This window comes from Furipterus horrens, unplaced genomic scaffold, assembly GCF_987537825.1.
Source record: "Furipterus horrens unplaced genomic scaffold, mFurHor1.1.pri manual_scaffold_13, whole genome shotgun sequence".
Lineage (NCBI taxonomy): Eukaryota > Metazoa > Chordata > Mammalia > Chiroptera > Furipteridae > Furipterus > Furipterus horrens.
This window is the reverse complement of record NW_028327183.1, coordinates 17,485,150-17,509,440: the sequence shown is the minus strand read 5'-3', so window position 1 is coordinate 17,509,440 and position 24,291 is coordinate 17,485,150. Positions and strand designations below refer to the sequence as shown.

At 47.1% G+C, this 24,291-nt stretch overlaps 1 protein-coding gene across 1 annotated transcript in view; it reads right to left on the bottom strand.

Annotated features, from left to right (window-relative positions):
• The window catches only part of ZFHX3 (zinc finger homeobox 3), a 160,699-nt gene that overhangs the window by 34,193 nt on the left and 102,215 nt on the right, over nucleotides 1-24,291 (bottom strand). Inside the window, exon 4 of the mRNA XM_090261391.1 lies at nucleotides 14,156-14,263. Within this exon, the coding sequence (XP_090117517.1) occupies nucleotides 14,156-14,263 (108 nt within the window). The remainder of the gene's footprint in view (nucleotides 1-14,155; nucleotides 14,264-24,291) is intronic.

Below are 24,291 nucleotides of genomic sequence, written 5' to 3'. Positions count from 1 at the left end.
ATGATAATAATGAAATGAAAGGTGCAGTGTGTTCCTTCCATAGCCCATCTCCCTCAGCTTCTCAGGGGCCTCAGACTCCTTCCAGAGAGCGGGAACGCCTTGTCCTCAGCGGGTTATCGGTGTTGCTGGACTGTGTGGTCTTCATACTGTTGTTGAAAGTGGAGCTGCTCTTCGCGTTTGCTTGCAGTGCCCTCCCCAGAGGTGAGGCTAGGATTTCCTCCTGCATCTCCTGTGGAGCTACTGCACCTGGTAAGTGGCCACGGTGCTGGCTAAATTCTCTTCCTTCCCCAATACAGAGACCAGCTTTGCTACCAACTTGGTCTTTAGACGTGCAGGGTCTCATTCTACTTCCAACCAAACGCTTAAAGATGTTTCAAAGAGGAATCTGGGAACTCATGGGAAGTAGAGAGAGGCATGCACAGTTCACCCAGTGGGGTGGTCTTCATGCCTTGGCTAAAAAGAATCTGGGGTGCCCTGGCTGGTGTGGCTCAGTGGATGGAGCGCTGGCCTGTGAACGGGTTGTCAGTTTGATTCCCAGTCAGGGTTGCAGGCCAGGTCCCCAGTTGGGGACTTGTGAGAAGCCAACCACACATTGATGTTTCTCTCCCTCTTTTTCTCCCTCTTTTCCCCATCTTTAAAAATAAATAAAAAATCTTTTTTTTTTTTAAAGCTGGGCTTCCCACTTCCCAGAAAGGTGTGTAATCTGTCTCAAAGTCCAGTGCAGTGAGGTTAAGAACCTTCCATGAAAAACAGTCCTGACTTCCAGCCAAGATGGAGGTATAGGTAGACATGCCTCGTCTCCTCGCACAACCGTGAGAAGGATCACAACTAACCTCGAAACAAAAAACAACAAAAACTGCCAGAAAACCAAACTATATGGAAGTTTGACAACCAAGGATTTAAAGAAGAAATATCCATCCAGACGGGCAGGAGGGGAGGAGACAGGGAGGCTGGGGCAGAGAGGATGCAGTGTGGTGGTGGCGAGGCAACTGCAGCTGGTGGAATGGGCCCACATTCACGTGTGGCGGATAAAAGCTGGGAGGGACACCTGGGGAAAGATCCTAGCCCCAGGCCAGAAAGCACTGCCCAGGGTTCCAGTGCTGGGAAAATCAAGCCTCATAGCTTCTGGCTGTGAAAACCAGTGGGGATTGGGGTGGCGGAAGAAACTGCCGGTCTCTTGGGAGAGTCCATTTAGAGGGCTCTAGAATGCACGCAAACCCACCCACTCTGGGAACCACCACCAGGGCAACAGCTAAAGGGACACCAGTCGCCTACAGGATGTGAGTGAAGTGACTGGGAATGGGGTAAATGCCAGGCAAGCAGCAATGTTCCCTCTCTGACCCCTCCCCCACATACAGAGCTGCAAAGGGAAGTGGGTGGCCCCACACTGGTGATTACTAAGGCTCTGCCCCTTACTACATAACAGGTGCGCCAAGACAGGGAGTCAAAGCAGCTCTACCTAATACACAGAAACAAACACAGGGACTGCCAAATGGAGGAGACAAAGAAATATGGCCCAAATGAAAGAACAAAACAAAACACCAGAAAAAGAACTAAGCAAAACATTAATAGTCAACTTATGAGATGTAGAGTTCAAAACACTGGTGATAAGGATGCTTAGAGAACTCACTGAGTACAGTAAATGCATAAGGGAAGAAATGAGGAAACACTAAGTGAAATAAAGACAAATCTACAGGGAACTAATAGTGAAGGGAAGGAAGCCGGGGTTCAGATCAATGATTTGGAACACAAGGAAGAAATAGTCAACCAGTATAGAATGAAGAAACAAGAATTCAAAAAAAAAAAAAAAAACAAAAAAAAACGAGAGAATAAGAAGATTGGCACATCTTCAAAAGTGCCAACATCCGAATCACAGGGGTACCAGAAGGAGAAGAGGAAGAGCAAGAAACGGGAAACTTATATGAAAAAATAATGAAGAAAAACTTCCCTAATTTGGTGACGGAAATAGACATATAAGTCGAGGAAGCACAGTGAGTCCCAAACAAGTTGGACCCAAAGAGGACCACACCAAAACACATAATTAAAATTTCAAAGGTTAAAAATAAAGAGAATCTTAAAAGCAGCAAAAGGAAAGTGTTTCTAGCCCTGGCTGCTATGCCTGAGTGGATTGAGCGTCGGCCTGCGAACCAAGTGTCACTGGTTCGGTTCCCAGTCAGGGCACATGACTAGGTTGCACGCCAGGTCCCCAGCTGGGGGCGCGTGAGAGGCAACCGCACAGCAATGTTCCTCTCCCTCTCTTTCTCCTTTCCCCTCTCTCTAAAAACAGATAAATAAAATAAAAATAAAATAAGGTAACCTTGTTAAAAAATAAATTAATTTTAAAAAAAAGAAAAAAAGTTTCTTATAAAGGAATTCCCATAAGACTATCGGCTGATTTCTCAAAAAAAACTTTACAGGCTAGAAGGGACTGGCAAGAAGTATTCAAAGTGATGAAAAACAAGGATCTACAACCAAGATTACTCTACCCAGCAAACTATCATTTAGAATGGAAGGGCAGATGAAGTGTTTTCCAGACAAGGTAAAGCTAAAGGAGTTAGTTCATCATCACCAAGCCCTTATTATATGAAATGTTAAAGGGACTTATTTAAGAAAAAGAAGATCAAAACTATGAACATTAAAATGACAAGAGACTCACAACTATCAGCAACTGACTCTAAAAAAACAAAAACAAACTAAGTGAACGGGAACAGAATCATAGGTATGGGGATCATGTGGAGGGTTATCAGCTGGGAGGGGGAAGGGGGAGAAACGGGGATATGGTGCAGGGACTAAGAAGCTTAGTAGGTGGGTGCAGAATAGACAGGGGGAGGTTAAGAACAGTAAAGGAAATGGTAAAGCTGAAGAACTTACATGCACAACCCATGGACATGAACTAAGGGGGGGGACTGCTGGAGGGAAGGGGGGGGTACCAGGTAGACGAGGGCAAAGGGAAAAATGGGGACAGCATAATCAATAAAACATATGTTTTAAAATAGAGCCCCATTCTCAGTACCTGCAGACCATGCTGCGTCTGTGTATCTCTAGAAAGCATGTTAAAGTACAACCACCTACTCAAAAAAGAGAAGAACATGCCGAGATGGGCAGAGCAAGACGTACAGTTCTCATCAACTTTTCAGACCTGTCTTCCTGTTCTGATAAAGGGTTTCAAAGGAAACTGAGCTGTACTGCAGACGGCTGTGCCTGGCACTCAGGGCAGCGCCTCGCTGGTTTTCTCCTCCAAGTCAAATGTGACTACATAGGTCAGCAGTGAAAATTCAGGCGCGCTTAGGTCTTGTGAGTGTTTTCTTCTTTTTATTTGGAAGTATTTATAGAGTCAAAGGAAGTCACAAAAATAGTACAGAGAGGTTCTGTATCCCATTCAGTCACGTGTTAACTTTTTAAGCAGCGCTTAGATAAAGATTTCTAGGTCTTTGATCATTTTTCATTGTGACTCTACTTCTCTGGCCCAAACTCTCTCCCGCTCCCAGTCTTGTTCTCCAGGATTACAACTGCCAGGACTCAGGCCTGGTGCTTCTAGGCACATTCTCATCTTTTAGTAAAGCTCAGTACCTCTCACCCCCAGCACGGGCCAAGGACTCTAGTTAAAGGAAAAATAGGTCTCCAAACCTCATGCGTGTCATGGAGGTCCCAGCCCTAAGATTCTCAAACTCAAGTGTCTGAAACCCCCTGGAGGGCTTGTTAAAACACGGATCACGGGCCAGCTCCCTAGAATAGGCCCGATGAAGAGAATTTGCATTTCTAGTGGGTGCCTAGGTGGTGTCCATGGTCTAGGGACCACACTCTGAGAACCACTGTCAGAGCCAAAGCTTTCTGGAACTGGTAGGAACCAAATCACTTTGTGGTTGGACTAGAATTACATAAGGGGGCCTGGCATGTGTGGGCAGATCTGCTGGTCCACTTTCAAATGATTCTTGCCAACACGATACTCTTATCACCTACACCCAGGGACAAAAGCCAGACCTGGTCTCAAAGGCAGATGCTTCTCTCTCGGGCCAAAGGTGAAAGGTTAAATGTGGCTGTCCCTTAGGGAACCTGTCCACTCTAAAACAAACACAGATACTGCACAAAGCAACACAGAAGGAATAACCTCCACCTGTTCTGTTGGCAGTGTAATCCAAAATGATGACAGGCCGCCTCACTTGTGGGAGTCCTGGTTTCTCCATGTGCAAGAGAACCTCTGTCAAAAGAGGGCAAATACCTATGCGCTCTTTCCACTTTGCAGAAGGAGGAAGTCCCTTTTCAGTGCTGGCTTCCTAGGTCTTGGCACCTGCTGGCCCTGGGAAGGATGTGGGGACCCACATTAACCCCTATGGATCCTCAGCAGCAACCTGGGAGTGGGGATCATGCCATGCTTGGGGCCTCCACTCTCCAGGCAGCAGACTCAAGGAGGAGTGGCAGGGCCCTGCTGACTGGGGGCTCTAGCTGCCTGCTCTGCATCTTTGGGGAGAAAATATTGCTAAGCCCTACATCAGAGGCATCAATCTGTTGCACTAATTCCTTGTTGAAATATGCATAAGGCTGCTTAACTACACTGATTTGAGCTCCCAAAAGGCCATCCCACAATTCAATTTCAGGATACCTTCCTCCCTCTGTGTCAGGTTTCTGAATGAACCACCAGTCAAAACAGCCACCAGCCACCACCTCACTGAGACCAATACTGGTTGGTGGTCTATTTAATAATGCCTAGACATGGGGCTGCCACCATGTGCCCAGCTTGTGCCAGGAGCTGGGGACCAAAGGGGCCAAGACCTGATTTCTCGTTCTAGGGTAGCAAGTCAGCCTGCCTGCCTTTGGCCTCCTGTCATTCCCCCAGCATCCAGCATCCTCCCTTCCCCTGGCGGAGCCTCCTGAGCCGTGCACAGATGCCGTCTCCGGCTGTGGTCCCCATGTGCTGTGAGCGTGGTGGTCTGGCTGGGTAATTCATCCGGGTCTGCATTCTCTCTCTGTCCTCTGGCTTAATTACAGGATTGTGACGATCGTGGACTTGGAGTAAACTGGAATGGGAAGGACCTTAGAGACACTTGAACTTACAGAAAAAAATGTCCAGAGGTGCAAGATGTAGGTCAAAACAAGAGGCAATGTGGGTCATTCTGGGACCAGGCCAAAGTTAATCAACAGAGGCTCATCCAGTCCCCATTGAATAAGACACTAATTAGGTTAGTTAGGGTCTCGGAGCCTTAACACAAGGCAGGCTCCCAGAGACAGGAATATAACAATACTCTTCTAGTTTTTCCCCATTCTAAACCTATCTTCTTAAGATACTCACTAAATTTTAAAAGTGAAACCGAACTTGTGAAAATAAACACATAAAATCTGGGTGCAGCATGGTGACAAGACGCAAAGAGCTCTGAACTCAACTTTCTAGTGCCCTCAACAAACCAGCCTTCCCCAGGTCTGTCAAAGATTTCCGTTTTCTAGTCCCGACTGACAGGAGAGTGTGAGACTCTATTTGAGTCTCTGAAGAAAGACGTCACTCAGGTCTCTGTAATAAGGCTGGAAAATGGGAGTGATTCTCCACTCTCCTGTAGGTTTAATGTGACCAAGAAGACAGTAAATCTCCCCTTGGGATTTTTACAGTAGAGACAGGGAACCCCACACCGAGCCATATTTACATCAGTGCGTCTCTCAGTCTCCAGAGTCCCACGCTCAGTTCGCTCCCGGTGCTCCAAAGGCCGGGACAGATGGCCTGTGTGGATGTGCACTAGCGCGCCTCCAGGGGTTCCTCAAGAACTGAAGTTTGCAGGTATCGTTCTCCTATGGCCAAGTTCTCTCTACACAAGGGATCAGGGCCTCAACTAAATCACAAAGCACAGTGGCTTGCCGCGCTGGCCGCCACTCGGTTCAGACCCTGGCTGCGTGACCGCAAGCATTTCACTTGACTACACTGAGCCCTTCCTTTCCTCGTCTGTCAATGGGGAAACAGATCTATTCACAGGGGTTCCGTGAGGCCAGCAGGAGAGATCAGGGCGATGGAACCTACCACAGGGCCTAGCACATAGTGAGAGCCGCAACAGTTGTTGCTCTGGTTTCATTTCTAGAACTCGTCGGCAGCCGTCCGTCTCGAGAGACGATGGTGTAGCTTCTTAAGAGTCTATCTGCACCGCCGAGAATGGCTGTGCAGTCCGACTCGGGAGTGACATGGTATCTGTCTCCTCCCGTGTTGAATCAACATCTTGCAGTGACGCTGGAGTGTCCTCTCCAGTGAAGCTGAAGCTACAGAGCCTGGGCAGGGTGATATGGAGGGTCTGCTGTTGCCCATGCAGCAGACCCCCCCTCTCTTCGCAGCTGAAGGGTCCAAGGGAAAGACGGAGTCAATACAGCTTGGTTTCAGGTGCGCCGCAGGAGTTGCCGGTGTTGACTACAATGTCAAACCGCCTTAGGGACTCCGGCTCCGGATTTTCTGTCGGGGTTTACTCCCTTAGCCTTTCCCCTGAAGAGGTATGCCGCAAGGCAGCAGAGGTTTTTTGGAGTCAGAGTTTTCCTTCTCTGATGTGCCCTGACTGGAAGATCGAACCAGCGACGCTTAGCTCACAGGCCGACGCTCAGTCCACTGAGCCAAACCAGCCAGGGCTATTTCTAGGAAATCACAGTGGTCCAAGTGTGGCCATGTAGCTGCAGAGCGAGGGGAGAGGCCTGGTTTTAAAGACAAGCACAGACACCCTAGGTTTGCCTTTTCTGCATATCAACATGTAGTAATCCTACTCACCCATGGGTCTGAGGCCTAAAAAGCAGAAAGTAGAATAAGTTGGACTTGAAAATGTTTATAGTTATGCTGTTTTACCAAGTGATTGTTAATGAAGCATTCAAACAGTATTAAGCTTTCTAGGTGCTGCAGATAACAAAAATGAATGAATGCAGGGCTGGGGAGGGAATCAATAGGCAAAGAACGAAAGATTTTTCTCTGTATGATACTATAATAATGATGGATACATGTCATCATACATTTGTCTAAACCCACAGAATGTACAGTGCCCCAAGTGAACTCTAATGTGATTATGATTTGTCAATGCTGGTCATCATTGGTAAAAAATGTACCATTCTGGTGAGTGAAGTTGATACTGGGGAAGACTGACTATGCAATTTTACTGTAAACCTAAACTGCTCTGGAAAAAAAAAAAGCAAAGTAAAATAAACTCCTTTTTTTTTTTTTTTAAATGAACGAATGCCACATAGCTCCGACCATAAAGAGCTGACAATTCTGTTTGATATCTAGAGAAACAGGATTTTCAAATTTTCTCCTTCGATCTTCTCATGATAAGAGAAAACTACTATGTTATGTGTTCTTTAGCTTTATAACCTGGGGACTATATCACTGACCCAGAAGGTAAACTGGATCTTGATCACAAAAGCGACATGTGGGAGTTCCCATCTCTGAATCTTGGTTCTCCAGCCGGCGAAGGAAAGACAGTGTTGGACCCAGAAGAATGGGGGGCCTGACCAAAGTGCTCGGCTCTCCAGTGAGAAAGGCACCCTGTTTTTTAAAAATCATGACCGTGATTCTAATAATAGAGATGCTTCCCCCATCAACACAGAAGTTAAAACTGAAACAAAGCAAAAGGAGTAACATGGGCCCTTTGCAAGAATAATATGCAAATCTATAAGGTATTTTCCATAGCGATGAAAAATGATTTGTCCCTTAATTTACATGTTCACAGCCTTTTATCTATACTGTGATGGAAATTCTCATGACGCTGCGGCATAGTTATGTAATTACATATGATGCCCCTTCCTTACTTTTTTGTATATCCTGTATCTGCCTTAGATATCTGCATGAAAAATATCTGCTCAGTTGTTGTGGTCCCTTGTCCCTCTTATGACTTACCATATCAGTTCTCAAAGCCCAGACCTCTGAATTACTGGAATTCAGGCGAGCCCAGATACGTACCACACCCTGTATCTATTTTTGCTTTCCAACATAAAAATAGTTCAAATGATTTGTTTTCAATTGTGAGACAGAATTCTGCCTGCAGTGACTTTAAGCAGCCAAGTTATACTGAACGTGCCCTGGATAAAAAGAAAAGAAAAAATGATGGGGGTTGGGTGGGGGAGGGGAGCAAGTGGACTCTGGAAGAGCTGACACAGCCACACAGTTCCCATTTGTGTGCAAAAATGTAAAACCCAAACCAGTTTCTGCTGGCCAGAACGTGAACTACAAAGGGGCTGTGCATGCCAGGCGCCTGGCATTCCCTCACACACCCTACTGCAAAGGCAAATTTACTCTTGGGTGAGGAGGAGAAATGGAACCAAGTGCTGGAAGGACACAGAATTAGGCCATAATGATTTCTGTACAGGCGTGGTCACGGTGAATGGCCTCGCTTCCAGCCAAAAACAGGGCTGGGATGTGGGTAGCCACCCAGAGGCACCCACGGGAGTCTCCGAGGGTCCTGATGTCCTCATCACACTGAGCTCTGACACAGTGTGATGGGTCCCAGGAACAGGACTAGGTGAGAGAATGTGGTGCTCTGACGCCCCCCCAGGGAAGGTGGGCTTGGAACTGTCTGACTTTCATGGAAAGAGCCTCGGGGGCCTATCTGGGTGGCCTCTGCGCAGGCTCCTGAGCCATGCTATCTCAACCAGCCAGAGACCAGGGGACTCCTTCAAAGTTAGCAACATTTCCACTTTAGAAATTAATGTTCTCCAAGATTCTGCGCTACTACTGTTCACTGTCTCTAATTACACTGCTGAGGAGTTCCATAGCTGCAGGAAACCATTTAGTCCAACATACTACTCAACAGATTTGGAAACTGAGGTCCAGAGACCTAAGCTCACGCGGCTAATCTTAGTGGCAGATCAGGCCCCAAGCCCAGGGCTTCTGACCAGTAGCTTGGTGCTTTTCCTAACACAGAACACTTCCTCTTGGCACATACCTCCTTCTGTCTTTATGGATTCAATTTTTTTTTAAGTATTTTCTTAGTCCTTTTCCAATCTCTGTCACAGATTCTTTCAGGCACTAAGTTCCTCACACAATGGCATCCCTATTTATACAAAGCTGCGAACAAGAGGGGGAACAGGGGAAGGCTAGTAATAGATTTCCACCAGCACGTGCCTGACCTGCTTTTTTTCAACCTCAGTAATTAAAAAGTCAGCAGGTCTGTAGGAATTATTCTGAAGCGGCAAGAGCAGTACACTATACATTTATGTTAAACATGTCAAATCCGATTGCAATCATGCCTGCCAGCCCCATATTCCATAAACACACTTTCCCGAATAGCCGCCCAGACCTTGCCAGCCCATTAATACCTCCTTCAATAGCAATCTTCCACAGATTCGAATCAGGGACGCTCCACTGCACTAATTGCTCTGCATAAGGTGAGCATCATGGATTTAAAAAAAATTAAAAATTAAAAATAAAATCCCTTCAGGCCATTCTCCTAGAAAAACAGCACTCAAACTATAATTCTAACTCAAAACTTAATAAAAATATAAACACGGACATCATTTAGGGGTTTCTGAAGCATTATCATGGTATTAGTAAGCTGGGCTATTCCCCCCACCACTTTTTTTTAAAGCACCAATCCCCCTAGTCATCTTGTCTCAAATCAGCTTAACTAGACCCAGCCCCATGCTCTGCAGCTGGAAACCATGGTCGCCCAGGATTTAAATAACCATCTTGCTGTGATTCTTTGCCAAGAGTTCAATTTTTCCCCTAATTATTGGTGATAAAGCATCACATTAACTGTGTATCACTTAATTTATAGCAATTAATGATTGATTGAACAATCATTGCATTAATTATCATTCAGTTGCTGACACTGGGGGCTCTTCAATCCAGAAAACACACTTTCGCATCCACGCTGCTAGAGAACAAGGGACCATTTTCACGTTTCAGACCAGAAAACCACAGAGTTGGAGGTGGAACTGGCTGTGCACCGGGAGGAGGCTTTGCTCCAATGGGCCCTCCTGCACCCTCTGTTGGCCCCCGGGAGAGCTTTACACCTGCCTTGCGCGGCTGGGGCCCGGAAGTGTTGACCCAGGGCTGGCCCATGTGCCGCCACTTGCTACCACGGAACCGAGGCTGGCTGGTGGGTGTCTCTCATCCGCATTTTACAGACGAGGCCCCCAAGGCTCCAGGAGGCCAAGCCCCTGGACTAAGGTTGTCCTCTTCGTGACTCCAAATCCAGAGTGCTCTCCAGCAGTCTGCTTTCACAATGAGGGCAACGCTGACTTCCCGCAAGGCGCATTCATTGGGGACGTACAGGCGGCTGTGGTGTTCCCGTTGCCTCTGAAAACTAGATCAATGACTAGCCTGACAAATGCCACTCCCGGGAGGTGGCGCGCACCCTGTCTGCAAACCCAGACTCGTCCTCATGCCTTCTGGCAACTTGCTTGAGCTCCAGGACTCAGTTTACTTACCTGCCAAAGGGCAGGCAGAGGGTGCTGGTTACTTACAGTATGTGTTTCAGGGAGCGGGGGGTGAGAAGCAGATGAAATAATGTATACAATCTATATAAAGTGATGCTTCCCAAGTCTTTCCCACATCACGGCACACACAGAAAGTGATGGCGAATGGGTAAAACAGATGAAGTTGCGACTGGCCCCGTTTCAGCAGCCCCCACCCGCACCTGGCCAACACCCCTGCATACCTGTGCGCCGCTCAGGGCAGACCTGCTGAGGGGACAGGCACGACGCACTGGAACGGTGCCTGGCAGAGTCAGAGCTTCATGGAGCCTTACTAGTAAGTGGCCAGTTATACCTGCACTGCATTCTTTCAGGGTTCGCTTTGAGTATCCATCGCTGAGCTCTCTGGTTTGGTAGCCACTAGCCACATGCAGCTATTTAAATTTAAATTCAATAACATTGTAAAATTCCGTTATTCCTTGGTACTGGCCCCATTCCAAATGCTCCACAGCCATACGTGGCGAGTGGTTGCTCTGTTGCACAGCATAGTGGCAGGACATTTCTGTCAGCACAGAAAGTTCCACGGGACGGCACAGGTCTCTGGTAATAGTGTTCACCTGACTGTGGGCGGTTCTGACTCCCTGTTGGAAGATCACGTGCCAGGAAAGCGAGGCTCACGGAACTTGGGACCAGGGGCGCTCTGCTCAGGGCCCTGCTCGGGTAGAGACCCAGCCATTGATCTTGGGACTGAGGCTGCCATGATTCAAACACTGTCTTGCCTGCCTTGCTGCCACTCAAGGCAAAACACCCGCCATCCAACTAAAAGAAGCCCAACGAGCGTTACCAAGAGAAACCAAAAAGCAAATAAGGAGTCCCATTCTAATCTGAAAATAACCAGCTAAACATTTTTAGTAAAGATTATCCATTCCTGCGTAAACCCCCAAACTACATAATCAATAGCTGAGAAAATGCCAATTATCCAGGCCCACTTGAAATATTATTAATCTGTATCATGAGCAGCCCCTAATCAACAGTACAAATTGTGAAATCACTATTTATTTATTTGCCAGGAGGAAGCACTCCCCACCACAGTTAATCAGATAGGAACAGCTCAATTTAGGGAGTAAATGAAACAAATGCTGACATTTTTTATAAAATAATGAAGATCCCAAAGAAAGCTCAGAAAAGTTGCTGGCACCCACATCGATTCCAAGGTCACATCAACCAAGTTCCTTAATAAAGCCTGTCATTACACACTCAGACAATATATACAAAATTGTGCTCCAGGTCAGAGGGAGGATCATTTGTGGGAGTCGGGAAAGAACGTTCCCTTCTCTTGACTACAACGCAGCTGGCAAGGCACACCTCTGGGCGATTCATGCATTCTCCGCCTTTTGGAGATAGATTAAGTGTGGCCTGTTGTCTGTATGAATGAAGGAGAGAATGGAGTCTTATTACAGATGTTCGTCTTTATGGTGCTCATTTGAAGTCTTCTAGGATGCTCAGGAATGGCTAACATGTCCACATGCCCTGTGAAGGCCCACTCCCCGGAATTACAAACACCTGAACTGCCTTCAATAAAGCTTGCCCTCAACTGGTGAGAGGATCAGAGAACCCCACACAAAGGGCCCTGCAGAGGGTCTCGCACACAGTAGGGGCTTGGTGAATGGGACTTACTTTTTGTTTTCTTAGTGTCCTTGGCATACAGAAGGCGGGCAACACAGGTACCAAATGTCATTTCCGTGAGCCCACTAAATCCTTACATATTGGTCCCTCTCAGCTTCCCAAAATTCCCAGGAGCCACGTACTGCCCGGCAACTTTCACATTCCTATGGGAAGAGCTGAAGAGAAAGTGCTACTATTGCCGTTCGCCTCATCTTACTTAACTAAACTATTAAAAACAACGAAACCTTCCTAATTAGAGCTTACTATATGCCAGGCACTGTTCTAAGATTCCCACATTGAAATAATCCACACAGCTATCCTGTGGGAGCAGATACAGTTTGTAACCCCCATCTCCTCTGAGGAAACTGAGGCATGGGAAGGGTAAGGTGCCTTGAGCAAGGTCACAGAGCCAGGAGGTGGCAGAGGTAGAATCAGAGACCAAGCACCCAAATCACAAAAACAGAGGACAGATAGTCTGACATGTCCCTCAGTCTTTAAACTGAGTTTGTGAAATCCTCTTCCCCAGTTCCCCTCCTCTGGGCAGATATGTTTAACTGCTGTCTGTTGGCAAAGTTTGTTTAGATGACATCTTAATAGTAGAGCAAAAACTGGGGTTTGGATCCATGTAAACCAACCCAGGACGACACCCGCCCCCCCTGCCCCCAACACACACACACACAAACTCAGGGCCTCTGAGCACAGAAGCCCACGCCCTACTTCCTGGTCCTACCTTGCACGTCTTCCCAGTGTGCTGATGCGTGGCCCCAGCCCTCAGCGTGACTTGAGCTCAGGCCCTGGACACCCCACATCCCAGTTCCAAGGGGACAGTAAATGCCGCCGCGTGCGCCATCCATTCACTCGGCTGTGACTCCCACCTCCACCTCCCAGGAAACGCGGGACAGCGGCGCATCACCCACTCTGCCCATCCCTTCCAATATTTGGAAGCTGTTATCTGCCTCTCGAATTTCTCTTTTCCAGGCTGAATGGCCCCAATTCTTCAGCCTCTTCTCAGAGGCAATATTTCTCAGCCTTCAGTCATTTTCATTGCTCTCTGCTGGCCTCTCTCCAAGATTCTGTATCTTGTTTAAATAGTGAAGGCCAACACTGAACATGATTTAAGAACAGTCATGCCTGGAAAAGTAACAAAGGCCCAACCAATACAGACTCCAGAAGGTAAATATTTTCTCAAAAAAAAAAAAAAATCAGAGTATTACAATATTAATAATGGAAGGCAGTAAGAATTAGGTTGACCAAATACAATAATTTCTGCTGCTTGCCTTATCATTTCCTCTAATTATTGTGGTGGTTTCTGGGAGACTTATCTGTCCCGATAAGTATTCTCAGAAATGATTTTGCCCCTCCTCAAAAAACAAACAAACAGACAACAACCACAACAAAAAGCTAAGGTTTCCTTCTTAGTCTCACCTCTTCTTTCCCTCAATACAGAAATCCGATCATTATGAGAAATGGCCGGTCCCCTTCTCTCAACACCCGCTTTTCCAGAAATAGCACTTCCTTTCCTGACTTCTCCAATTTATCCTGCTTTTGGTGGGACACTTCTTGCCTGGTTGCACCACCTGCCTCCCCTCTGCGTGCGTTTCAGGGTGTGGGTGCGCACCCTGGGGACCAGGTGAGGCGCACAGATACACAGAGCCCGCCCAGGCCCCCAAATGCAGGACCAAGGCCACCCTTCACCACAGGCTCCTTAAGAGACTCAGGGGTGACCCCAATCAAGTTCCACATGACAAATCCCTCTGCTGGGCTTGGGAGCAGTTGGGACAGGGGCCTAGACTTTCAACAAAAGAAGAATCACATCCAGGGCACACAACAGGGAGCAGCTGCTCAAGAAATGTGAACTCAAGAACAGGGAAGACCCTAACAGAGCCAGACCCCTGGATGCTCAGTAAAGAAGGTGGTTTGGGGGCCATTAAAAAAACTTTAAAATTTCTTTAATCTAACAGAATAGAAGAAGAATAAAGGTGACGACTCAGAAACGCAAAAACACAATTCTCCAACATGCACAGAGCCAGCAGCTTCCCCAGCGGATCTAAGGCTGTCTCTCACTCTGGCCGGTGAGCCTCACTGTTCCTGGGAGGAGCACCAGGGTCTCGTGGGCAGCCACACACTCTACCTGTCCACTTGCTCTGGTCCTTCTCGCCTCCAGCCTCTTGGTCTTTAGCGAGCTCCTCTGGATCAGCAGCTGCTTCACTGGGCCCTTCAACATCTTCAATGGCTTCTTCTGAAATAGAAGAAAAACAAAGTACCAATGATTAAAAGTAGACAGAAGAAGAACAACTCTGGGCTCCTACCCCAAAGAATTACCAACCATAAAACAGATACCAGTGGCTGTCCCTCCTCTCTTCCCAGCGGCCCCTGAAAGGCTGCCTCCACTACGGCTACGCCGAGGTCTGGGTAAGCAGTGGGGACTGCCCTTCCTGCTCACTGGCATGAGATTGTGACTCCCTCTAGACATCTGGACATCACAAATTTCCAGATGGATTGTGAATGCCTCATCTGAGCTTTTCTTATCTAAAAGCCAATCCTGTTGAAGAAGTAACTCCATCCAAATTTCTGAAGTTGCACGCAAGTCTTTTCACTTGAAAATGCAAAATTTTACACTTGAAAGTGCAAAAAAAGAGCTTCTTGCCTGGCTCCAACCCCAGTGCGTCCTGGCATTGAACTAGACTAGACTCAGGTGTTGACCCCTCTTGGGCCTCAAAGCACCTGTGCACATGCTAGATCATGGAGGGAGGTTTTGTTTTGTTTTGTTTTTTACAGTTATTCATACTCTGAAGAGTCATAAAATATCGGTGATATGATTTCATCAATGTGAAGATTTCCAGAAAATGTCATCTGTTGGCACACCAGGTATCAGTGGCATGGAAGAGAAAAACTGTAATAAAATCATACACTCTTCTTTTGTATCACTCCATTCTTTACCCACCATTGGTTTAAAACTAACCAAGAAAATTTTCTCCAGCTCAACACATAATGCTTTAGTGAAGGTAGAGGAATGGTCATTTCCAACTATGAAGTAAAATGCCACTTGCCCAAGTGGGGAAGAAGAGGATAAAGGCTCCAGATGCCGGGAAAAGGAAGTGAGACATTTCTCTTTCGCTCTCCTGGCCCTTTGGATCATTATCCAAAACATTCACTGTGAATGGGATAATGAATGAGTAAGGCCGGCAAACCAAGGTGGGTTAATGATGACATTATCAGGACACTCTGAAGAGCAAACCTACTTGGGTACAGACATGTACCTGGCTATTCACACCTATCACCCAAGGCTGGCACTAGGCCAGATCCATGGGGACCAGGTATTAGGGTCCAATCTATGATCATGGATTTGGGGCTCTGTCCAATATCACCCTAGGTCCCTCCAATTGCAACTTTACTTTTCAATATTTTAAGATATAATAGTCCTCCAACCCTCCAGAAAATAGCTTCTAAATTTCATCTCACAACCGAAGTAAAAGGAGTTCAGAGTATATTGACCTCAGAGGGGTTATAAAAATGCTCTAGGAAAAAAGTATCTATTTAGAGTCAGATTTTCCTAATTCTTCCTGAAAAGACAATGAAAGTCCAAGGACTAAAAACTGAACTAGAGGTCAGGGAACATTCTTTCTTCATTACCACCAATAGGGGATTTATGAGGCAGTCCTGGGTAACACGGATGAAATAAGATACTGCTTATTTTCATCTCCAACTAAGAGGGCTCTGCATGTAATTTCAATCTCTCCTTTTTGCCTTGCTGTATGGAAAGTTAACATTATCTCCCCACACCCACCCTTAATTCAAACAGAGAAAAATAAGGCCACCATGTTTTTGAAGTTAATCAGATACACAGAGCCAGAGTAACAGTATATTTCATTTAGTAGAGAAAAATATATGCATATACAAGTGCTAGTAGAGCAATAACAAGCAAGTTACACAGTATGATATATTTACCATCTTAATTATCTTCAGGCACGATATTCAATGCATATTTCTAGGCATTTAATAAAATTGCTCAACACCATAATTATAAAATCCATCTTTGAATGGTGATACCAGCATTCAGTCAATCGATATTATTAAATTGGGTCTACCCAAAATACCTAGGTCTTTTAAAATATACTCATTTGCTCCAATACTTGCTGTCATATAAAATATCTGTGGTACTGATACATTAATCAAAGTTGATTATGCAAAGAGGTGGCTCAATGGCCTCTCCTCTCCAGCACACACACACACACACACACACACACACACACACACACAGACGGAGACAGACTGACGCACACAAAATAGAGAACACCCTGATGTGGTGATGGAGAGTGTCTGAAGGTGCTGCTCTGCAGAGGAAAGGAGGAATCTACCCACAGCAAGTCACCTGCAAGGCCAGCGCCTCTCCTGCACGGTATGTGGGTCACAGCCATTGAGCAGAGTTAAGAGCTTTTGCTTGGAAAAGCCCAAAGAACTGGGGTCAGCAGTGGAGTGACCGTATCTATTCAGGAGATGGAGACTCTGACGAGTAAGCACAGCACTGATGCAGTGAGCACGGAAACCACACGGTGCTTCCTGAATATCCCTAGAGCCCTCGTTCTGGGAGCCTACTTTTTCCTTTCCACCCTGCCCTGCTATGAGCAGAAAAGGGAAGGCAGCTGAGCATCAGTGAGAGAAAAGAAAACAGCGGTTAATCCAGGAACTTACTTTGCTTTTCCTTTTTTTCCCTCCTTTTCAAGATTTAGAATCAAGTCTTTTGAGTTCCTAAATTTATAATTAACACTTGTGATTCATTCCCTAAAAGACTGTTGTATGCTTGGTAGAAGAAGACATCATTAAGAAAGTCCTGGACAATCCGGCTTCCTTTACAAGGGAGCAGGGTCCTGCACCCCAGCGGAAAAACCAGGTCCCATTCGGCCTGGCAGGCACTTGACTGCAGTTCCACCTGTGAACTACAGGTGTCGCCCTCTGCATGGCCAGGCCTAGAAGGGCAGCTAGCTGCAGGAGGCACACTGTCTGGGCTGCCTAACCTGAGCATGTGGAAGTAATATACGTCTTAAAGTGAACTGTCTGGTCCTGGGGAAATAAAATAGGACATTCATAAGCAGTTACACCATCTGTCTTTATACCATCATCATCAACAGCAAGAAGAAAAATAGCTCTTTAAAATGGATGAAAGCCCAAGCTGTCAGTAACCAGAAAACTGTGAGCGCTGAATACCAATAAAGGTAGAGGAATGATTAAAACACAGAGATGCAAACTATGAATTCGTCTGGACAGCTCGGGCCCACAATGCTTTGCAGACAGGGTACGTTTTATTGGTCCCCAAAGCCTAAAGCAGCCCCACTCACTAAGACCCAGGCCTCAGGCACCCCCAGGAGGGAGGGGCCTGATCTCCTGCACTGGAGACAGTGGGAACCAGGATGCGATGCTGTCCAGCTCTGACACAGAGCTGTGGCCACACGAGCTCCCGGGGCTGGCTCCCTAGCCCTCGCTCCTTCCAGGAATGCATACTTGATCCCCACGTGCTGGGAGACAGGGAACCAAAAGAGGTTTTTCCCCATAGATCACAGACTGCATTTCCCCCCATGAAGCCAGTGGCAATGGGCCAGGGTCATGACAGAAGTCAGATTTTCCCCCCCTATAATATCAGCTACTGACAGATGGTGGGAACAAATAAAGACTTGATGGACCGACAATCTTGTTTTATATCTGGAAAATCCTGTCTTTCCCTTCGAGGACAGTTGCTTTCCTTCACCAAGACATACAACAGTCACCATGTCGTTTTTATGCTGAAACAGACAAGTCAAAATCACTTCTCCCCAAAGAGTTTAATAATATTTCAGAATGCACCAGGAATGCTTTCTCAAGGGCCCAAGCCAGGACCTGGGTGACAGATCATCTCTGCCCCCTTTGCCCTGCCTGTTCTTGGCAGGAGGCAGCAGGCCCAGTGCATTCCAGACAGAAGGTCTTTTTTTTACGAAGACTCCAGAGGAGATTCCTTTAAAACCCCCACAGAGTCCTACTTCAATGGATACACCCCACAGTAGCCCTCAAACTAGGGCACCCCTCCTGTTTGGATGTATTTTTATACTGAATGGCTGGGCAAATAGAAACAAATCTTGAATAACTGTGAGGTCTTCTTGGTGTCCCTTCTGCCTTTAACTTACATGGAAAACTGGCTGAAGGCCTTGAAAAAAAAAATCTGTTTCCATCACCACCTCCTTTTTACAACTGTTTCTCCCAGACAGTGTTTGTGCCAAACCAACCTGCTCACGTCACCCGTGTCTCCCAGTTAAGGGTGTAAGAATTTCGGCAGATAAATATATCCTCAGAGGGAAGTGTTGCTAGGGCAGCTAAGGTTTTTGGGGCGATGATACCACAGGTCCAGAAAACTTCCCTGCACTCAGGTGGTTTTGCTTCCCACAAATGCAAACTGTTCTCTTAACAACCTCAAGCATGTTGGTGAAGGCGAATGGATGGCTTCCAGATCTGTGGGGAACTCTGCTCTCAGAGGAGGTGGGTGTGCGGACTGGCGACCCCAGGAAGATTTGCAACAATTGTTTGAACAACTTGGAAATTGGTTTGTGGAAGGAGCACCAGACAGAAGCAAAAATAGAGGTGGCACCATCAGTAAGTCAGCACTCCCCCACCGCGCACACTCCCTGAGTGTGTTACCCAAGAAAACCTGCCAGTTGCTAAAAAATGATACTGTTCATCAGATACCTGGGGCCAGGTGCCATGTCCTTTGGGCGTATTTACAAATTGCTTACAGACTTGAAGGAAGGGGAGTCAATCAATGACTAAGACTAGTCCCTCTGTTCCTCTTAACAGGACGATGCGGATTAATTCAAACCCTCCCCCAAATCTGACAAAGCCCCCTTAATGCCTCGATGTGAAAGAAATTTGGAAATTCTTCTTTCAAGGTGTCTGTACCCAAAGCTCTCAGGCGATTGCGTTACTTAAATAATATACCAATCTGGATCCCTGAAGAATGAAATTGTTCTTTCCTTTTTCTTTGGGGGTAACAACGTTTGAGGGTGGGGTTGAAATAAAGTGCGTTTGCCTGTCGGCAGGCTCAAGAGCTGAGAAACATTAGCTGTCATGAACCACAATCAAATCAGGTTTGAAATATTTAGCAGTGGCTTGGAAAATGCGGTGGTGCAGCTCTGACAGGCGGGATGTGCACAGACACCCACTTTCCATTATAATGGAAATATCAGGCCTGTTCTGAATATGTATAACCCAGAAAAATGTATTGATTTTTCATTCCGCATTAAAAAAAATGAAATAGCCTGCAGCTGTCAAAAGCCTTTTGTTAAAAGCTCATCTTTCCTGGAATGAGGTTTACCAGAAACAAGTTTTAATTGTATATAGGACCTCTTCTTTGAAAAACAAAATAACCAATCTGCTTACTTTGAAGATAGGGTTAAAGCTTTTCCTTTTTCCATTTTCAACCTAATTAACCAAGGACAACTACGAAGCAGACGGGAAAGGCCGTCAGGGTCTGACCAGCAGGAGTGACGCAGAGGATAGCGGCCACTTTTGCGGGGTGTCTGTGGTGTGTAGCAGGACGGGCTCCATGACGGGTATTTCCCTCCTGTACCGGGAACTCCTGTGCAGCGGCTGGGCTCTGTGGCTACAGACTCATGGAACGACACCTTGGCCAGTCGGTTGCCTTGAAGGGTAGGCTGGCACAAATAGAAACCAGGGGCCGAAAACTCCAGCATGCCCAATCCTCTTGGACATCCTTTTGTGGTCCTGAGGAAACCTCTCATGGCCATACATATTCTACAGAACATGCATGATTTTGTAAATACAGGTCAAATCAAATCCGTGATATAAAAGATGACTGCTAAAGTCTAGACCACTTATTTCGAGTAAGATCCAGTGCATTAAAGTTCTGCTACAACAGAAACCTGTAACAGGACACGGTCTGCAATGCTGACGGGCGGACAACCTGCGGCTCCCAGGCCCTCAGCCCGGGTGCTGTCCTGGCCCTCCGCGCCAGGGAGGAAGAGGGGAACTGTGGCGATGCTTGTGGCTGTACCCACAGGGGTGGGCCACTATGCCATTCTCTCTGCGTGTGCTCTGGGCACAGGGACACCCAGATCCAGGGTGCAAAAATCTACTCTGCACACTTCCTCGAATGTTCATGCCGTGGCTTTATTCCATGGGGTCTTTCCAGCTCTGACCATGTGGCTGGGAACTGCCTGAGAAGTAGCTTCAAATGATTAGATTTTCCGGGTGGAAAACATGCAGCCTCAGAAATTTCCCCCTAAATCAAGACGGTTCTGCTTACCTGAAATGCAAATTGTTCTCGTAACACACCTTACACTTAGCATGTTGGGAAAGGTGCCGGCATGTGCTCATGCATGCATGTGATATTAGGACTCACAGATCTAGCTGGAAGTTCTCTGTGGGTAATCATCCCAATATTATTTTTAATTGCTGGCAAACTTTGTCCAATCTGTTTTCTACATCTTAAGATATAGATTAATTGAGAGTGATGCCAAATCACAAGATGAAGGGCCGGGATCCAAATCCACACTGGAGCTAGACATTCTGAGATGCAACTATCATAGTCTAGGCAGGAAACCACAAAGGGGTACAGATGAAGGTAGTGTGTATGTGGGGTGGGGGGTTATTGGGAACAGGCAGTGGCTCCAAGCCTGGAGCCCTCATTTATTCAGCAGAAGTGCCATGTTTTCCCACCTTCTCAGAATAAGATACCGTTTCCTCTGCGGTGCGGACACGAGAAGTTTGGGGCGCCAGCAGAGCCCGAGGCGTTCGGTGGAAAGTGCACCCTCCTGTGGATGACGGGAGGACTGGCTTGCCTGGGCCTCTCTCAAACCCCTCGATCCACTGGGACCCCTGCCCTGGGTCTAAGGGACAGAGTACGGGGAGGCAGAGGTAGGTCTCCGCCGCCTCTGGGGCATTCTCCATTTCCTCGGCCATGTATGCATCCTGCCAGGCGGGGTCCTCCCGCAGAGGACCCTCCTCTACCAGCTGGCATGACCAGTCAGGGCTCCGCCGGGTGCTCTGCAGGAAACTGTCCCATCCCAGCAGCTTTTTTGTTAAAAACAAACAAGCAAACAAAAACCAAAAAACAGAACAAACAAAAACAAGTGTGGCCAAGCTGCTCAGCAGTTGTTTTAAACTTAACCGCCTGCTCAAAGATGACATTTATGAAAACGAACGTCAGTCCCCCGCGAGGTGAGGGGGGTGAGCAGGAGAGGAAGTGGAGGACACACACGTAAGAGATCAGACACACTCCCTTCCTCCGATGTCGAGTTCTTTTCACCTGGACCCTTTAAGTGATCATTTTACCACCAAGAATTCCTTTTACCACTAGGTGTTCATTTACCAAACACACCTGGGGCAGCGGCGCCTGGAGTTTCTGGACAGGGCCTGAAAGGCGGTGGAAGCCTGCCAGCTTCCCACGGGGACTGCCCGGCAAGGCTTTGCAGGCAAACCCGACACTGAAGGAATTTGGCCCCCGGCGGCCCCAACCCCCACCCTCCTTCCCGGTCCCGCACCCCACCGACCCTGGCTTTGGCACTGAGCTAAAGGAATCAACACTCTGAAGGCAACTCCGGGTATTACTGAAATGACTAATTGGAGAATAGAGACCATTTATGCTTTTGTATATTTGAAGATCTTGCCACTGTTTATAGAAACAAGAAAAATGGGGACTGTGCGGCAAGAGGGAGGCTGGGGAGGCTGAGGGCTGCAGCCGGCGTGCTCTGCCCCTGCTGGGTAAAGCCAGGTCGGTGGGACAAGAACGTGCTCCTGGTGGGGCCTCTGCACTTGCTTTGGGCTTAGCTTCACCTCTCACTTGAGCAATGGCAGGAGGGAGCATTTGATGGGTCCAGAGCGGCCCTGCGGCCTGTGCAGGCCTCTGGGAGAGAAGTCCCCTCTCTTTGAGCTGTGCTCCTGAGCGAACAGCAGAGACGCCAGAGCAGAGTGAAAAATGCTGCCGTTGTGTGGCGAGGGATGGGTCCTGCCATTTTTCCTCTCCAGGGCAAGGCCATTTGGTCATTTGAACAGTTTGTCAAAACGGAGCTAGAATTAAGGGGGTGGGTGGGGGTCAAGAGAGGAAAAAAAAGGGAGGAAATGCCTCGAGCCAGTATTGCAACAAGTTCCATTTATCTGTGTTCTTAGCAAAAGCACCTGGGTTGCCCCCTGCAGAAATGCAGAAAGGATAAAAGCAACTGTGAGGTGACAAAGCACAAGGGAACTAAATATGTCACTGACTCGCCTGGTGGCTATTCACAGGAAGATTTTTTTTTTCTTTCAATAACTGAAAGATGTGAGTTCCAGTTTGTAAAATACAAGCCCGACCCTGAAATGGCTTCAGAATCCACGCTGAACAAGAAATCCAGCTCTGTCCCAGGACTCCGAAGTCAACTGAATCCAGCGGGGATTAGTCCCCTTGCATCTCCACAGAGCCATGATTGTTGCTGTTACTTTCACACATGAAATGTAAAAACGGCAAATTCCCCAAACATGTTTGTAGCGGAGCGTGATGTGATTGTGTTGTCATTTATGGGAAATAATCGCAGGCCCATCTCGCCCCTTCCCCCCCATTTTCCAGTCCAAATAACCATGAAAAATTACACTTCAATGTCAGGGCGACGACAAAAGAGGCGCGCTCTCAGGGAGCTCAGCGGATTTGCAGGGGTTTTTTCCTTTCTTTGGACAAAAACTACCTTCAATTGTACTTCATTTAAAACGTGATCTAACAAATGCATTTTGACAAGTCCCTTTCTCTTTTTCTCCTTTCTTTCAAACAGTATTTTGCACAGTTTAACCTCACACCAAACTGGAATGTTCTGGAAAGAAGAGGCAGGCAAAGTAGAAGGTCGCTGAAACTTCAGCTCCCCCCCCCCGCCCATTAAAAACAAAGCAGTGGAGGAAAATAACGACTGTAACTCAGGATGCTGCTGAAGACGAACAGGAGGGGACAGAATACACGGTAGTGTCTTAACCACAGACTAGTCGATCGGCAAAGGCGGACAAGCCAGGGTTGGGAGAAGAAGGAGGGTCTCAGCAGAGGCCCTCACACACTTGCTCCTCAGAATAAACCAATTCTGTGGAGTCAGAAGCATCCTCACAGACTATTCAATCGGCAAAGGCGGACAAGCCAGGGTTGGGAGAAGAAGGAGGGTCTCGGCAGAGGCCCTCACACACTTGCTCCTCAGAATAAACCATTCTGTGGAGTCAGAAGCATCCTCTGAAGAGTCTGGCCCTGCAGTCAGAACGGAGGGTTCATGACCAGGTGGGCGGCGAAGAAGGGAAGCCTTTCTGGTGGGGAACCATTTCCTTCCTAGTCCCCCCCACTCAGGGAAAGGGACATTTTTCAACTGAACAGATCTGCCTGGAAGCTTTTTTAACATTCCAGGTGTGAGGCCCAAGCAGTCCCTACAAAGATCTGTCTTTCAATAACACTCTGCTTGAAATAAACACTGCCAGGCTGCCACCGTCAGAGGGGAGAAGACAAGACAAACAGCCATGAGTGACAAAGACTCTAAGAAAAAAAAATTAACAATTTCCATTAAAGAAGACTGATATCAACTTCTGAGTCAAAATTGACTTGGCTTGTCAGAGAGAAATCTTATGCTTAATGCAACATAAAAAAAGTATGATATGTTTCCTAATTTATTTATTTTTCATCGGTAAATGTTGGAAACATATGGATTAAAAAAAGTCAAGACAGGCCTGTAAGTGTACTTAAGCATTTGTATACAAATGAAGGTGTATGGGAAATGAACAGGATGTATCAGCAATGATATTAGATTATGGTGATTAGAACCTAATGGGTGTAAGTGAAACCTTGTGGGAGGGTTCTCGTAACGGGAACGTCAAGGCTGATGGATGCAATCTCTACGGGAATGACAGCATGGAAGGAAAGGTGCAGAGCAGCCGAGTAAACCTAACGTGACCCCATTTGACAATGTCAAAGGGAATGATGGAATATTTGGGGTGAAGATATGGCAAAAAGCAAACAGAGAAAAAAAAAAGTGAACAGCCTGTTTCTAGCCATCAAAACAAACAGCACACAACAGAGAAAAATCAAACCATGACTCCAGCGGTCTGAGTCACGTGGCCACGCCAACAAGGGACCCGAGTTCCCAGCCTGTTCGTGGCCTCACTCTCAGGCCCGTAGTGTCTGAAGGGAAGGGTCCCTAGCCTGTAAGAAAATAGCTGGAGCCCTTGCAGCACAGAATGTCCGCAGAAGTGTCAGTCTGCGCCCAGCGGTGGAGAGCAGAGTGAGGCAGT